We start from the raw sequence: 16,518 nt of genomic DNA, 5'->3' as shown, positions 1-16,518 counted from the left end.
CAGCATGCGGGCTCTGGAGCTGCAGGTCCCGAGGCTCCGTCTGTCCGGGTGGCGCGCAGCCCGTGCTTTCTCTCTGATTCACTTTTAGGGCAGGTGCTGGAGGTCAGCGTGTTCTGGGTCCAACAGTCGCAGTGTGGTGAGCGCGCGCTGCCGCGGGGCTGGGCCGGCGGCGTTACCGCGCACATCTGGGTATTGCTGGGGGCTCCGCATCTGGCCGTGGTGCCGCTTCTCAGCTTTGGGCCTTGGAGAACAACCTGCTCTTCCTTTGTGCTGCTTCTGTAGTGCTGACAAAAACCCAAACCCAAACCAACCTCATGGGCTCATTGTACACAATATTTAGTGTGTACGATGCTCAGCAGAATTCACATTCTTAGCTACTTCCTAATATGCAAGGAACTGAAGATTTGATGCTGGATGAGTTTGGAATATAGTTAACCCAGCTTGTCTAAACACACAGTAATAACCACATTAGAACGTTGTTCTGTCCGTTTTGCAAAAAACACACATTTATTCTCTGTGGAGCTTGTAATGGTTGTGATTCAAATACATTTTTCCCGCAATGGATGTAGAGAATGCCACTAATATGTCTTTAATGGAAATCCTCAGTCTGCACCCATGTATCAGTATCTGGAACGCAAAATGTTTCGAGAAGCCTATCAGATAGCGTGTTTGGGAGTGACCGACGCTGACTGGAGAGAACTGGCCATGGAAGCCTTGGAAGGGCTGGAGTTTGAAACAGCTAAAAAGGTAAAGCACTTCTTATTTAGCTAAAAGCTTGGTTTATATTTATAGAAATACGTACACATATATATATTGTGTGTGTATAATGGATGTTTTATGGCAGCTGGAATGCAAAGTGGTGTCCCTTGGTTACTATCGTGTCTCTAGTAGATGTATGTTATTCCATATAACAAAGAAGACGTTGGTTGGTTATATTCTCAGTTTTGAGGTGAGGTTTTAACTGCAATGGAGTTTCTCTCTCTAGGTAAATGCATGTTTTAAATTAGATGAAGCCACGGTAAGGGAGGGGGAGGCGGGGCGGGCGCGCACCGCCAGGGGGCAGCACAGGACGCGCGTTCCCTCCCGCGCCGCGCGCTCGCACCGCAGCCCAGATGTGCGGTTCCACATTGTGATTGGCGCTCCAACCGCAGCCCAGATGTGCGGTTCAGCACTGTGATTGGCGCTCCAACCGCAGCCCAAATGTGCGGTTCCGCATTGTGATCCGCGCTTCCACCGCAGCCCAGATGTGCAGTTCAGCACTGTGATTGGCGCTCCAACCGCAGCCCAGATGTGCGGTTCCGCATTGTGATCCGCGCTCCCACCGCAGCCCAGATGTGCGGTTCCGCATTGTGATCCGCGCTCCCACCGCAGCCCAGATGTGCGACTCCACATTGTGATTGGCGCTCCCACCGCAGCCCAGATGTGCAGTTCCACATTGTGATTGGCGCTCCCACCGCAGCCCAGATGTGCAGTTCCACATTGTGATCCGCGCTCCCACCGCAGCCCAGATGTGCAGTTCCACATTGTGATCCGCGCTCCCACCGCAGCCCAGATGTGCAGTCCCACGTTGCGATTGGCGCTCCCACCGCAGCCCAGATGTGCAGTTCCGCGTTGTGATTGGCGCTCCCACCGCAGCCCAGATGTGCAGTCCCACGTTGTGATTGGCGCTCCGGTTGTGCGCAGGTGACGGTGGCGGGAAGGCATCGGTGTGGCCATTCGCCGCCTGGAGTGCCCCGGTCTGTCAGTGGGCGTGTGCTGAAGAACAGAGTTTTCTCGGGCATAAAATACATCTCTGTGTTATTTCCCCACCTTTTCTCCAGTAAGAGGGTGAACTGAGTTCAGTGTCGTGAATATTGCAGGAAACAAAAAACATTCTAAAAACATGGAGGGAATGGCCTGTAATGATAGGCATCCTTTAATAACAGGGGTTTTTTAAAAGGAAATTAAATGCTTTTTTTTCCTTAAGTATAGGCATCAGAATAATTCCAGTTTCATAGATGGCTTTATGCAAATAGATATTCTTAAAGAGAAGTTTTCAGTGCCTCCTTGGAATTTTAAAATAGTGCCCTCTCAGAATTAGAGTGGATTAATTGGAACAAAAGCAGCTTCTTGACATTAAAGGCTCCCATAGTTCCTAGGCTGATCTGGTGTAAGCAGAATATTCTATGCCCTCTTAAGCATTAGTTTGGTTAGAAGTCTTGAACGTGCAGGCTGAAGAGTTCCGTTTCTGTTTTTGATGATGGTCCGGAATAAGCGCGGAGGCGCTGAGGCTCGCCGTGGCTGCGCTGGGGCCTCGCGTCCGCGTGTGCCTCCGTTTGCACAAGATGCTGCACGGGCTTGCAGGGCTTTTATCTGACCGTCTTCGTCCTTCCTTCCTTCCTTCCCCCTGAGGCCCTCTGTGCCAGACTTCCAGACTGGTATAGAACTGGAAGCACATCCAGTATGCTCGGGCAGTACGGTCAGTTATGTGATCTACCTTGTAACAGCTTCCTTGAGTTTCCTTGTCCGTATCGTGCCTCACATCAAAACGGAAAAGCTATAAAATAGCTAGAATAATGATGTGTCATGTTTGAAAGGGCATTTTGTACTGTGTGGGGCTGGCACGCACCGCGGCTGGTCCTGCTGCTGTCTGCGGCAGTGGGTTGTACCCTGGTCTGTCCATGGTCTGTCCGCGGCGGTGGGGTTGTACCCTGGTCTGTCCATGGTCTGTCCGCGGCGGTGGGGTTGTACCCTGGTCTGTCCACGGCGGTGGGATTGTACCCTGGTCTGTCCATGGTGAGAGGCGGTGGGGTTGTACCCTGGTCTGTCCATGGTGAGAGGCGGTGGGGTTGTACCCTGGTCTGTCCATGGTGAGAGGCGGTGGGGTTGTACCCTGGTCTGTCCATGGTGAGAGGCAGTGGGGTTGTACCCTGGTCTGTCCATGGTGAGAGGCGGTGGGGTTGTACCCTGGTCTGTCCATGGTGAGAGGCGGTGGGGTTGTACCCTGGTCTGTCCATGGTGAGAGGCGGTGGGGTTGTACCCTGGTCTGTCCATGGTGAGAGGCAGTGGGGTTGTACCCTGGTCTGTCCATGGTGAGAGGCGGTGGGGTTGTACCCTGGTCTGTCCGCGGTGAGAGGCGGTGGGGTTGTACCCTGGTCTGTCCGCGGTGAGAGGCGGTGGGGTTGTACCCTGGTCTGTCCGCGGTGAGAGGCGGTGGGGTTGTACCCTGGTCTGTCCGCGGTGAGAGGCGGTGGGGTTGTACCCTGGTCTGTCCATGGTGAGAGGCGGTGGGGTTGTACCCTGGTCTTTCCGCGGTGAGAGGCGGTGGGGTTGTACCCTGGTCTGTCCGCGGTGAGAGGCGGTGGGGTTGTACCCTGGTCTGTCCATGGTGAGAGGCGGTGGGGTTGTACCCTGGTCTTTCCGCGGTGAGAGGCGGTGGGGTTGTACCCTGGTCTGTCCATGGTGAGAGGCGGTGGGGTTGTACCCTGGTCTGTCCATGGTGAGAGGCGGTGGGGTTGTACCCTGGTCTGTCCGCGGTGAGAGGCGGTGGGGTTGTACCCTGGTCTGTCCGCGGTGAGAGGCAGTGGGGTTGTACCCTGGTCTGTCCATGGTGAGAGGCGGTGGGGTTGTACCCTGGTCTGTCCGCGGTGAGAGGCGGTGGGGTTGTACCCTGGTCTGTCCGCGGTGAGAGGCGGTGGGGTTGTACCCTGGTCTGTCCATGGTGAGAGGCGGTGGGGTTGTACCCTGGTCTGTCCGCGGTGAGAGGCGGTGGGGTTGTACCCTGGTCTGTCCATGGTGAGAGGCGGTGGGGTTGTACCCTGGTCTGTCCATGGTGAGAGGCAGTGGGGTTGTACCCTGGTCTGTCTGGGACGTGCAGGGACCCGTCGGGTTGGGGACCACACAAACCAGCGAGTTTGTGCCTGGCCTGTTGGCACAAAGACAGCTTGACTCCTGTGTAACAATATTCAGTTGATTTTTCTGGCTTTTCAAGTTAATTACTTTTATTCTTTTTTCTTTTCAATAGGCATTTACCAGAGTACGAGACCTTAGATATTTAGAGCTGATCAGCAGCATAGAGGTAAGAGAGTGTTACAGACAGCGTATTTCCGTACACTTAACACTGCGCCCACATCAGCACTTTCCATTTTGGGGGCCATCTGTGCAGATGGTGCTTCTGACTGGGAGTCGTGTCCAGGGGGAAGTGACTCCAGCTCTAGCAATGGGGAAGCAATGGAGGAGCGGGACAATGAGAGCTCCTGAAACTGTCCTCAGGAACACTGGGAAAAGTTCCATATTCAACTGATGACTGGTAGAATGCTACTGTGCTAACAGAGCTCAGTACGGAGCACTTCATAAACATGAGTTAATTAAGCCTTTCCTTACCCCCTGGAGATAGGTAGTTACTATTATCACCTCCTTGCAGAGCCAGAAACAGGCCCAGAGAAATAACATGACAAATTCAAGGTCTCATGACAAGTCTGTGACAACTGGAAATAGAATTTGGGATTCCTTACTTCCATACTGTGCTCTAATCACTCCTTCTTCTTCTTTTCACACTTCTCGATAGAATTTCAGTAGACAATGCCTGTCTGTCACGAGCACATCAAAAGGGACGGTATCACCCTGGTGCTTCTGCACAGACTGCGTGGTGGGGCTTGGTTGGAAGATCGGTGCTGAGATGGCATAGAGGGAATTCCTCTCTCTCAGGCTAATTAGATTGCCACCTGCTCTGAAAGAATCCGTCCCTTGGCTGCCACTCCTGCAGTGTCCTGGTTCTGTCACACGCCGCTCGGGACCGTGTGGTCCCGCTGCCGGGTGTCTGTGACGCTGGTGACAGCAGCAGTGCCTGCGGGTGCCCCGGGAGCCGAAATCAGCTCACGCCCGTGGGGACAGCGGCGGTGACACCGGCCGTTATCTGGGGGCAGGTTAACATACTTTTTGAATCCGCGTGTTGCTAGCAGTTATTTCCATGTTTGTCATCCCGCCCGCACATATTGTTAATTTAGACAAATTATATGCTGGTGAGTTTCTACGGGAGAAAACAAGGAACCCATCAGGTGCCTTCTTTTCAAATAGCGCAGCATAATGATAGCGTGTGTTCGTTTTCCTCTGTGAAATCAAGAGAAGTGATTTTTCATCACTTTGGTTTGTATAGTGACATTTAATTTTGCTCTTCCTAATGTTAATTAAGAAGGGATTTAATCCTTTAATTATAAATTCACCAGAAATGCAGGAGAGGCATAATTATCATATCCTGTTAGGGGTTTTTATGAACAGTTAAGGCCAGGGCTGGAGATGTAATTTTCCAGTGGCTGTTTCTCCCCGCGGTCCCGGTCAGCGGGGCTGTTTGCTCCATGTCCCTGTGCTGTGCTGCAGGAGCGGAGGCGGCGCGGGGAGAACAACCGCGAGCTGTTCCTGGCCGACGTGTACGCCTACCAGGGCAAGTTCCACGAGGCCGCCAAGCTCTACAAGAAGAGCGGGCACGAGCACCTGGCGCTGGAGATGTTCTCTGATCTACGCATGTTCGACTGCGCAAAGGTAACCGTTTGCAGCTCACTATCTGAATGCAGAAGTATTAGTGTACGTGTGACTGTTTTCAAAGTCTGATCCTCCAAAAGGATTGGGTGAAAAGGCTTTGAATCCCAGCTTTGTTTCTCAGTTAGTTGGTTGGAGGCAGCAGATTGTGTTTTGCGTGTTCTCAGATGTGTCCATCCGTGGGTCTCCAGTGGAATTTTTGTTGGACACTGCCAAAGTGACTCTTTCATTGTGATTATGTAGTATTATCCATACTAATTTTCCTTTTTTAAAAAACCTCAAAATCTCATTTTCATGACTGTTTCCTCCGCTATATTTTGCTGGAGTCCCTTTTGGGTTTTTGTCTTCCAGAGTTACTAAGGTCGCACACATGCAAAGCAGAGGTGAGCACACCATGCATTTAATTCACGTCCATATTATAATAAAAGTATTTATCTTTTGGAGTTTGAGCTTAAATAGGTATGTTAGTTCTGTATTAATGTGTTTTACAAAGTGTCTTGCATACTAACCCAGTACATTTTTGTTTAGCAGAGATTTTCTTCCAAAGATTCAACCTGTCTTGGCTTTTTTTTAGACTGTTTCCATGCAGAAATGAACTGAATATGGTCTTAGAAAGTGATGGGTTTATATGTTGATAAGAAAGCATAACTTGGCTTTTAAGTCTCCAGTGGTGTTTCCCTATCAAACCCCGGGAGTGCCCGTGCTGTTCGGTCTCACTCAGCACCCGTCAGGGCCCGGCTGTGCGCGGCGCGGCGCGGAGACCCTGCCCCGGCACACACGGGAACCGCGTTGGCGCAGGCTCCGCAGCCGGGGCTGCAGAGAGCGCCTCTGCTTCCCAGAGCTTCCTATAAACACTGGAGGGCTTTGCTGATGTAAGTCTGCCTTCTACTATTTTTGGCTGATGAGTCTTTGTTAGCTTCAGTGTTTTGGCTCCTCTTGAACATAAATGTAATTCATAGATGAGAATTTTCCCAGAAGCCTTCATAAGAATCTTTTAATTCTTGGCTGTGGTCATGTCTATATTTAACTAGCAGAGAGCAAAAGGTCTCGTGTCTCCTCTCCTCGAGAATAACTCCATGCACAAGAAATTAAAGGTGCTTTATAGCGCATGGAGGGAGCTGCTGCTGCAGGGACTGCACAGTGCATGGCAGAACATGCAAAACCCCCTTGTTTGCCTGTTACTTTGCTGAGGAGGGATATCTGGGGGTTGCGCGCTGGTTTTGTGTTGGGGTTTTGGTTTTTTAATGCAGCCAGAATTGCGCAGAGGGCCCCTGGTGCTGGGTTTGGTTGGCTCTGGCCGAGAGCCCAGGCCGGGCTGAGCTCAGGGGGCGCTTTGATGTGTGGTCACGGGCGCCTTATCGCGTACCAGATCACAGAGCACCGAGGGCTCACAAAAAGCTCTTTGTGCTGGAAGAAGCCGAGCTTTTGGTGACAGACTCACTTTGGTGACCTGCGCTGGAGAACGAGTCGTGGCAAGGATGCTGTCCAGCTCGGTTCTGTCGCTGGGTTTTTCCACAGTGGAAGATGATCCCGTCGTGTCCGTGGTTCCTCGGTGACGCGGGGGCGCTGGAGCTGGATCCCGCGGCGGCTCCGTGTGCTGGGGACGGGGCTGCGCCGGACACCCCAGCGCTCAGGGGACGCCCGGTTGTGCCGCTGCTTTGGGGGCTTTGCTTGTTTGTTGTCCTGTTCTGGTTTTGGTTTGGTTTTAATCCTGAATCAGAACTTACCAGAAACACAGAGCATAAGGTAATTTTCCACTTCCTTCTCACCTTCCCATTTCTCCTCTGCTCTGTGTTTCCTTTGGATAGAAGCTGTTCTGACGGACGCTAGCCTGTGCCGTTAGCAGACAAAATTGCCCTCAATCGACTGGCGTTCTGGTGTCGAAGTGCTTCTCTTTCTTGCGGGTGCAGGTGCCAGCGATGTGAACCACATGCAGCTCAGCCATCAGAAACGTTCCCGACACGGTCGTGGTCCCAGCGCCGGGCTTGGCGCCCGCGCTCCCTGCAGCAGGGAGACGGCGGTTCAGGGGCTCTCTGGCTTTTCGGCAGCTGCTGTTCTGTCGTGATAGAAGAGCTTGTTTGATATATTGCAATATAGTTACCAAGTGTCTGCAGAAAACGGGATTTCAGCCTGTAATTGATTTGTGGCTGGTCGTCCTGGCGCAAACGTACGGCTAAGCGAGTGTATGATTAACTGAGCATGGGGAGCGGCTGGCTCGCTTTGAGGGTGAAGACTTCCCTTCCTGGCTTGCAAAAGAAAATCCGAAACTTGGAATTGATCCGTTACAGTTTTTGAGACGAGTGCTGTTCTGTTCTCGAAAAGCATGCAGAAATCATTATTGTATCCGCTTAAACTGGATTGCTAGAGAGCAAACCGAGGAATGCAGGATGTGTTTATTACCTCTGAGGCATCCGTACCATCCTTCTCCTGGTCCTCCCAGAATCTCCCACTTGTTTTAATTGAAAACTACCTAAATAGGGGACTTGCCGTTGTTTCCTGCCAAGCCCTGGGCCTGGCTGCTGCGTTGCTGAAGGATCAGTTCGTGTTGCTCTGCATGCAGCAGCGTTTGTTTTCTCAGGAGGCATCATGATGTTCATCTAAAAAGCCTTTATGTATTTCAGAATTCGGACTATAACCATGTTTGTGACCAGAAGGTAATGCAAACTTTTGTATTGCACTATTGCAGGATTTTGTGGGATCTGAAGACCCCAAAGACACAAAGATGCTGATGAAAAAGCAAGCAGATTGGGCCAAGAACACCAACGAGCCCAGAGCGGCGGTGGAGATGTACCTCTCTGCCGGAGAGCACGCGAAGGCCATCGAAATCAGCGGGGACCACGGCTGGGTCGAGATGTACGTGCAGTTCCCTCTCAGAGATGTTTTATCGTGAAAACTTGAATGGGTTGTTATGAATTCTGCATCGTTTTAAAACAGGACACAACTTGTTTGATGTGTGCCTTTGCTTATATCAAATTGCATATTTGAAGCACATCTACAACTAAGAATGTTTTTAAAGTTCCATGTGGTTAGAGAGTAGGGATATATTTGTGTCACAAAAACAGAAGCATCACAACAGTGAAGAGCATGAATGGATTCATCCGTAGCACGAGGCTCCTCTAAAATCCGCACGGCCACGAGTGCTGTGGGAGAGCCTGTTCCTGCTGTCCTGAGCTGGTCACAGCATCCCTAGAAACAATGGGGCTACTGCTGTCACCGGCCACATTCTCCCTGATTTGCAGCAGGTGGCACTTTGGGTCATTTGGGAGTTGCCACAAGACCTTGGGCGGGTGGCTTGGGCGTCCCTCGTGTGGCCAAGGGGCCGTGTGGCCCGTGTCCCCTCGTCACACACACCCGCTCCCTCCCTCTGGCCTCGTGACCGTGCAAAGGGCTTGAGATAATTGCACGTGTGAGTGAAGATTGAAGGAACAGGTTCTGAGTTTGGCGAAGGAAAAGAAAAGGGATTTTGAATGTCTGCTGGACACTGTTCAGCCAGCGCTGCGTGGTACTACTGTTGTGATATCTATTAAAAAATAACTGTTTAAAGACAAAGTTATTACGATAGTGAAACAAAAGGTAAATCAACGAGGCAGACCCTGAAACATCTGGCTTCTTTTCACTGGGTCTAGGTTAATTGAAATTGCTCGAAAACTGGATAAAGCTGAGCGTGAGCCTTTGTCCAAATGTGCCTTCTATTTCAAACAACTGGGGAACCCAGGCTATGCCGCAGAAACCTACCTGAAGATGGGTGACCTGAAAGCCCTGGTGCAGCTCCACGTGGACACCCAGCGCTGGGAGGAGGTGAGTGAGGCCGCCCGCAGCTCCGTTGGTGCCTCCCAGGGGTGAAGGTCCGCGGGAGCGCGGGGCTGTGGGTGCCAGCCCCGCCGCGGCCGTCACCGTGGGGTTGGTTCTTGTTCTGCACAGAGGGTGTTGACAGGTGTGGTTTCCCGAGGACGTGTTCTCCGGGTGCTGCTGGAGCGGACGCCCCCCCACGCAGTCCTGCGGGTGCTTTGGCAGGGTGCTTGGTCCTTTACTGCCTGGTCAGAGGGCTTGGGAAGTGAATCTAGACTGTGCTTGTAGTGTTCCTTCGATTTCTCTATTAGATATATTCAGTAAAAATAAAAACGTTTTGGGCTCTTGCTGTGAAATTACTGCATTTCCTAGATAATCGCTTTCAGGTTTCCCTGCTTCAATAACCAGACTGCTGCTATGCTTAGCTTCTTTTCTTTAGTTGTTGATTGCTTTTTATTTTATAAATACATCAGTTTGATACTGGAGAAAATATGGATTACCCTCTCTGTATGTATTTTTATAGTGAATTTACTTAGAGCTAAAGAATTGATCCCATGGACTATTCTGAACCCTTTAACCGCTTAAACGGTGCAGTGTTGTAAACCTGACATTTGTGTGTACCTCAGGCATTCGCTGTGAGTGAAAAGCACCCTGAACTCAAGGACGACGTCTATGTCCCGTACGCCCAGTGGCTCGCAGAGAACGACAGGTTTGAAGAAGCCCAAAGAGGTGAGAATGGGGCGGACAGGTCGCTCGGGGTTCACTCCAGGCTTTTCCGATACACAGCATCCAGTCTCTGCCCGGAGAGTTCTTATCAGTGGCATTCAAAACCAAATAGAAGCCGTGTTTTCAATACCAGTCTTATTTGATAAGAAAAGCGATGGGTCTATTAAAAATTATGGCATCTAAATACAGGTCCAGATTTTCCATCACAGTGTGGCACATGGTAATAACATTTGGCATATTGATATAGACAGCCCAGGTCATATTTTTATCACAATAGAATTCAAAATACGGCAAGCACCTTATGAACCTGAGTGGAAAGCAGAGGTTTTCCTTATATTTAGGTAATGTTGTGTTCGTACAAGTAAAACTTTCCCGTTTTTCTAAGAGTTTTCATGTATTTCGTCAGGCCTATAAAATCACCTCTCAGGAGAGCTGGCAGCCTCCCGTCGTGAACAGGGCGGGCTGAGGGCAGAGGGGGCAGCTGGAGCCCCCGGTGCAGCGGTGGCAGAGGCGTTGGCTCTGGGGGCAGGAGGCGCTTGTGCCGGGGGTGGGCTCTCTATGGAGACCGTGTTTGTGAGTTTACCAAGTCAGAATTCGGGATCTTTCTTTGTACTGGCTTCTGCGCATCAGATAAAGAGATGCTGTTAATAAAGACTAGAAGGATGTAGTAAGTGCTGTACTCTTTCGAAGTGCTCAGCGTTACAAACCAGAGCACTAACCCCAAATATCAATCCATTGTAGTTTTGAATGAAGTTGCAGTGTTCGGAGATTGCCATTGGTTGTACGGATATCTAATCAGCACAGCATTTTCATTCTCTTCTGTATTTTAAAAACAAGCAATCAGCGTCGTACAAACCTGAGTGCCCGAGAGCTGCCGAGGCAGTGCGAAAGCCACAGAATACCTACAGATGCTTCTCATGTTCCATTAGTGTTGCTGCTTTCAAGGAGAAAAATACCAGTGTATAATCCTTTCTATGCTGCCCTGGATAGCATACTTGATATTGGCTGAACAGACTGCTCTTAATTTCAAAACATTAATTTCAGTTAATTGATGTAATGGCAGTGTAAAATCCTCTTTGCGCAGCGTTCCACAGGGCTGGCAGGCAGGGGGAGGCGCTGCGGGTGCTGGAGCAGCTCACTCACAACGCCGTGCTGGAAAGCAGATTTGACGACGCAGCCTATTATTACTGGATGCTTTCCATGCAGTGCTTGGATATAGCCCGAGGTGAGGACCTGAGCGGAAGTTTGTCTCTGTTACCTTCTTGTGCATGCAGAGAAACAATTCCTGAATCGTGATGGAGTTGGTGCAGCTTCACTCTGCTGTGGCTTTGTTTTTGTCGGGGGGGGTTTTGTTGGGTTTTTGTGTGTGGTTTTTTGATTGGGGGGGTTGTTTGTTTTTCTTTTAGCGCTGTGCATCGCTCTGGCTTGTGCTATTTTTGTAGTCCCCCTGGTTTTCCCATGCGCTTATTAAACCAAACAGGCAAACCAGCAACATCAGCCTGCGCAGGCCTCTGCTTGAAATGTGACCGGCGTAAGAATGGTGTCCCTGGGACCGTGTGCCCTCGTGTCCCGTCCCACAACACACTGTAACTGCAAAGGTGCTTGGAGGGTTAATGCACCAGTACATGAAATACGATCTTAGAGTATAAGGAACATCTAGGGTTTGAACATGGGTTGGAGAGGAGCTTTGCAGATCACTTCTGCCAACAGAGAGAAAGCTGATTGTTCATTCGCTACCATCTTGTCTCCTAAATGTATTTCACTGGGAGACAGGTGGATCCGATAGGTAATAAGTATAATTTAGTGATAATGAATATAAAAAACCTGCTGGTACTGCCTTTGCCTGCTGCTCTGAGTACCTTTTTTTCAGGTGGCTTAGTAGTGCCTCTAATATTTATGAAACGGGTGTTTCAAAACTCATGTATTTGTAAACTCCGCAGCTGTGGCTGAGCTTGCCGGTGCTGCACAGCTGCTCTTCTCCAGCCGTGTTAGAGCCCCTGCCTCAGCTGGTTGTGCCTCACCGCGCGCGGTCTGGACCGGCGCTTTGCTGGGGAAGCAGAGGTCTGTGCCAGGTGTGGTGTGCAGAGGTGGGGGGCACACCTGGGCCGGTGCCCGTGCCTGTGGAAGTGCTGGTGCTGGAGCCATCGTACGCTGTTTTCTGCCCGACGAGTCCCATAGACTTGGAGACTTACGCCAATGCCTTTGCCTCCCGCAGAGCACGAGCCGCAGAAGACCGAAATGCTACAGAAGTTTCACCACTACCAGCATTTGGCAGAAGTTTACCACGTCTATCACTTCATTCAAAGATACACTGTAAGATACTCACTTTAGAAGTTGTGTATTTGTGCTTCCTGAGCATTTTCTCTCTAGACAGCCCAGAAATAACTAGGAATAATTAATGTTTTTTCAGGGAATTAAATATTAGTGTAGATTAGCAATGCCGTACGTAACCATATTTATTTCTTAGCCTTTGGCTGCTGTGTGGAAGAGCTGCGGTTGGGCTCCGGCAGCCCGCGGTGCAGCGCCGCGCTGTGCGCGCGGGTGAGGATGTGCCCGTGGGACGTCCCGCGCCGGCCCCTTTGGTGCGGGCTGCATGGTTTGGTTCCAGGGGGACCTGAGCTTCTGGTCCTGCACAGGCTGCCCTCAGCTCTTCCTTCAGTCGCGGGGAAACAGGGCTGACCAGAGAAGGGGCCGTGCCCTGGGGCCCGGCGCGGTGGAGTGTCGGCAGCGGTGCGTGAACCCCAGCCCGGAGCCGTCGGCTCCTGCTCCTTCCAGCAGCCACAGCGCTGCTGGTTGAAGTACCTTTTGTCAGCATTTGGGAAGCTCTGAGCTGTGCTCTGCTGCGATCCCTGCCCACGCTGCGCCGCCCTCGGTGCCGGGCACTGCGATGCTGGCCAGGCTGCCCGGCTCGCACGCGCCACGTGGAGGATTCTGGTTTAGCTTGGTGGATCTGTCTCTCTGCGTGTGGCAGGCGCGAGCTTTGGCGATAAAGACATGCAAAACCCACTTGCTACATTCTGTCAGCACCTCTTCTTTTTGCAGCTGTATGAAAGAAACGCGGTACTCAAGATGTCTGGTGCTGTGATGCTCAGTGACACGAGCTGTTGATTTCCAGCTTAGCAATATGTGTCTGTATTTTTAATACCGCAGGAGGAGCCTTTCAGCTTCCACTTGGCCGAAACCCTCTTCAATATGTCCAGGTTTCTGCTTCACAGCCTAACAAAGGAGATTCCTTTGGGCATCTCAAAAGTGTATCCTTCCCGTGCAGAACCGAATAAGAAGTTATCTTGTGAGATACATGGAAGGAAGGATTGATGTCGATCCACAATGCAGAGGTCTCCTGTAGAGTGTCTTCTGTTTTGGCTGTCGTTATAGTTAATGGAAACGGAATTTTGTCCATAAGAAACAAATTGGCACCTTCAAACCATTGTGTGTTCAACTGCTGAAGGAAAATCCATTCACCCCCAAATTACTGAAATTGGGTAAATGGAGTCAGAATACTTACCCAAAGCAGTGTTTATGTAGGGTCTGTTCCTTACCTTGCTAACAATTGCCCACAGGCACTTGGATAGTTTTTAACGCTTGGTTTTAAACAGGGTTCTGTACGTGGTTTCTCTTGTCAAAGCGTGCTTAAAGTGCTGGTCTGGAAACGCTTCATTACACAGCTTTTCTGACTGCAGAGTATTGCAGTTTTTCCTAAATGCCGTATGTATTTGAATTCCTTAATTAAATTACAGCAATACGTTATTTGCCCTGGCAAAGCAGAGCAGGGCTCTGGGCGCGTACAAGCTGGCTCGCCATGCCTACGACAAGCTGCAGGGCCTGCAGGTCCCCGCCAGGTTCCAGAAATCCATCGAGCTGGGCAGCCTGAGGATCCGGTCCAAGCCATTCCATGACAGTGAGGTAAGTCCTAATGTGGTTCCTGTTAATCATTAATGTGCGGCCTAATCCAAGAATCTGAGCTGCTGTATGCACAAAGAAATCTGAAATACATTATGCATAGCTCTGTGAGATAATTGTATTTCTGCTGGAAACATGGTCCTTTTATTGCCGTTCTTCAGGTCAAACTTCCTTTTGCTCCTGCGAACAAATTGAAATCAGCCCTTTCTGCATGGGCGCCCCCACCCTCCCTGTCCTCCCTTCAGCTCCCATCCCCGCTGCCTGTTAATTCCTCCAAGCCTTTTTCTCTGGATGCGCACGCAGTTGCCCCCCACTCCGGTCTCTGTCTCCAGCCGGAGGTGACTTTCACGGGTCCTGCTCCCCGCGCCCCTTCCCTCCGCCCCACCCTCCCATGACCTTCTTCCTCACACCCTATTTAACGCCTTTTCTCCTGGAGCTGCGGCTGACTTTGTGCAGGGCTCTGTAAAGCCGTGTCTCATGGAGCGCTCACTAAAAATAAACTGCATTGTGCGAGTGAGCGTGCACCTGGCCACCCGGAATAATAGGAGCACAATCTTAAGAAATGCCTAAAATAACCGTGCTCTTGAAGAGAGATGAATTAATTGGAGAACTTAAATTTGACCAAATCTTGAAGAAAAAAACTTTGGTAACCTCATCTCCAGCTTCTTTTGTCACTGTATATTTGATGCGGAATTCTGCTACTGCAAAGGCAAGGTGAAAATGTAGTTGTTAGAACGGTGAAGACAGCTAGTTTTAATGTGAAAACTTGCTGTTTTCTTAAAAAGGGAAAGCGTTTTCAGATGTTCAAGGATCTGGTTTCACAGCGGTATTTCTTCAGATTTGCGCTGATGTAATATCAGTGGTATAAACCTAGGGAGCCCGTATTTAATTGAAAACAAAGGGCGGAGGATGCGCCGCTCTTTCCCGATGACTGTGCTCAGCGTGTGTCTCTGCAGGAGCTCGTGCCCTTGTGCTACAGGTGCTCGACCAACAACCCCTTGCTCAACAACCTGGGGAACGTCTGCGTTAACTGCAGGCAGCCGTTCGTCTTCTCCGCTTCCTCCTACGGTGCGTTGGAGCATCTCACGTGCTGCTGCTTTCCAGGGAGACAGATGTTAGCTGAGCAGAGTGGGTTGCTGCTGCTCTTGTTCCCTCTGCAGTGGTGTTTGGGCAGACGGATCTTTCCTGCCAGTGTTGGTAGAGCTGGGTAAGCGCCGGCCTCTTGTCCCGGGGTCGCTGGATTTACTGCGAGGCAGCAGCAGCAAAGCGTCGCTTTGTCAGGAGACACGGAACGTATGAAGCGTTTCATTAACGCAGACGCAATCCTTTGAGCAGCCGAGGGGGTTTTGGTTTGGTTTAGTTGTATTTAAGCTGCTTCGTGAGCGTGCAGAGCAGCGCTGTCCCAGCGGCCGGGGCGCCCGTTCCTTACAGGGCCCCGAGTCTCCTCGCGGCGTTTGCTGGGTTCCCGCAGGTGAAATGTTCCTGCTTCTCTCGCCCCTCAGAAGTGCTGCACCTGGTCGAGTTCTACTTGGAGGACGGCATCACAGATGACGAAGCTGTAGCTCTCATTGATCTTGAAGCTCCAAGATCGAATAAAGGAAAGAATAAATGGCAAGAGACGATGAGTGACCGTATCCTTTTGATTAGAATTGGTTTCCAGTCCTTTTCTTACGGGGAAAAAAGCAACAATTTTGAATTTATTTCTCCGCTTCTATGTTTAAAATTTTTGTCATATGACTGATGTGACTACAACTGCATTGTGTGTCCTTTTTGAGTTAGTGTAACAACCAAAGTCGCGTTTTAACTAAATCCAACGTTCTCATGAAGCTGTTTGGTCAGGACAGTTTGTTTCTAGCGGTGTGGAAGGTTCATTGTCACGACCGGAATGCACGCCCCACCCGTTCTGTTTGACGCGCCGTCCGTAAGCAGCGGGGGGTCTGCGGCACGGGTGTCCTGCACGGCCCTTCCTGCGGGCACCGTCCTGCTGCGCTCTGGCACCCGGGGCTCCGCGGGGCCGCGGAACGGGGGTGCGGAGATGTGCGCGAGAGCACGCGGTCCCTGCCTGCGGCGGCTCAAAATTGTCATTTCAGTGGGTGGCCTCCTTTGTTTTCCTCGCCCGTCGGGGCAGGGGGGAGCACGCAGGGCTCGTGTCACACGTCGTGGTCGGTTTTGCTGCTCTGCAGTGACAAACCCTCCCGTCCCCATGAGCCACAGACAGCCCTTCCCGCGCTGTCTGTAGCCGTCTGGGCAGCATAGCGGTCTGAGAATATTCTGGTCCTCCGGAGCAACAAGGATGCCGGTGCTGCTGACGTGCTTCCGTTGTCGCTGTGAGCGCTGGCCGCTCTGCGGACAGCCGGTTTTATAGGAACGCTCTTTCTTCCTTAAGAAATGCATCTAGAGGCACAGAGTTTGAGGCTTGAGGACAATACAGATATTGAAGATGACGATCCCTTCACAGCAAAACTGAGCTTTGAGGTAAGAGCCCTACCTGTGCCGACCACTTGTTTCTTTCTTGCTACCAGCAGAAATGAACAGAAAATCCTAACTTGCGATCCATGCCACTCATCCGGTGTGAATGTGTTACAAAGG

The 16,518-nt window shown here is 51.0% G+C and overlaps 1 protein-coding gene across 2 annotated transcripts in view; it reads left to right on the top strand.

The window, feature by feature from the left end:
- IFT122 (intraflagellar transport 122) overlaps positions 1 to 16,518 on the top strand; it is a 30,996-nt gene that overhangs the window by 12,575 nt on the left and 1,903 nt on the right. For both annotated transcript variants that reach the window (XM_065845515.2, XM_065845513.2), the window contains 13 exons: positions 607 to 747; positions 4,004 to 4,057; positions 5,356 to 5,517; positions 8,201 to 8,367; positions 9,141 to 9,312; positions 9,930 to 10,032; positions 11,114 to 11,254; positions 12,245 to 12,342; positions 13,180 to 13,280; positions 13,767 to 13,932; positions 14,886 to 14,997; positions 15,432 to 15,560; positions 16,328 to 16,404. In XM_065845515.2, coding sequence (XP_065701587.1) covers positions 607 to 747; positions 4,004 to 4,057; positions 5,356 to 5,517; positions 8,201 to 8,367; positions 9,141 to 9,312; positions 9,930 to 10,032; positions 11,114 to 11,254; positions 12,245 to 12,342; positions 13,180 to 13,280; positions 13,767 to 13,932; positions 14,886 to 14,997; positions 15,432 to 15,560; positions 16,328 to 16,404 — 1,623 coding nt within the window. The remainder of the gene's footprint in view (positions 1 to 606; positions 748 to 4,003; positions 4,058 to 5,355; positions 5,518 to 8,200; positions 8,368 to 9,140; positions 9,313 to 9,929; positions 10,033 to 11,113; positions 11,255 to 12,244; positions 12,343 to 13,179; positions 13,281 to 13,766; positions 13,933 to 14,885; positions 14,998 to 15,431; positions 15,561 to 16,327; positions 16,405 to 16,518) is intronic.

Source organism: Patagioenas fasciata, chromosome 10 (genome assembly GCF_037038585.1).
Source record: "Patagioenas fasciata isolate bPatFas1 chromosome 10, bPatFas1.hap1, whole genome shotgun sequence".
NCBI classification, from domain to species: Eukaryota; Metazoa; Chordata; class Aves; order Columbiformes; family Columbidae; genus Patagioenas; species Patagioenas fasciata.
Note: the sequence above shows the minus strand (reverse complement) of the source record. Positions and strands in the feature narration are given on the sequence as shown.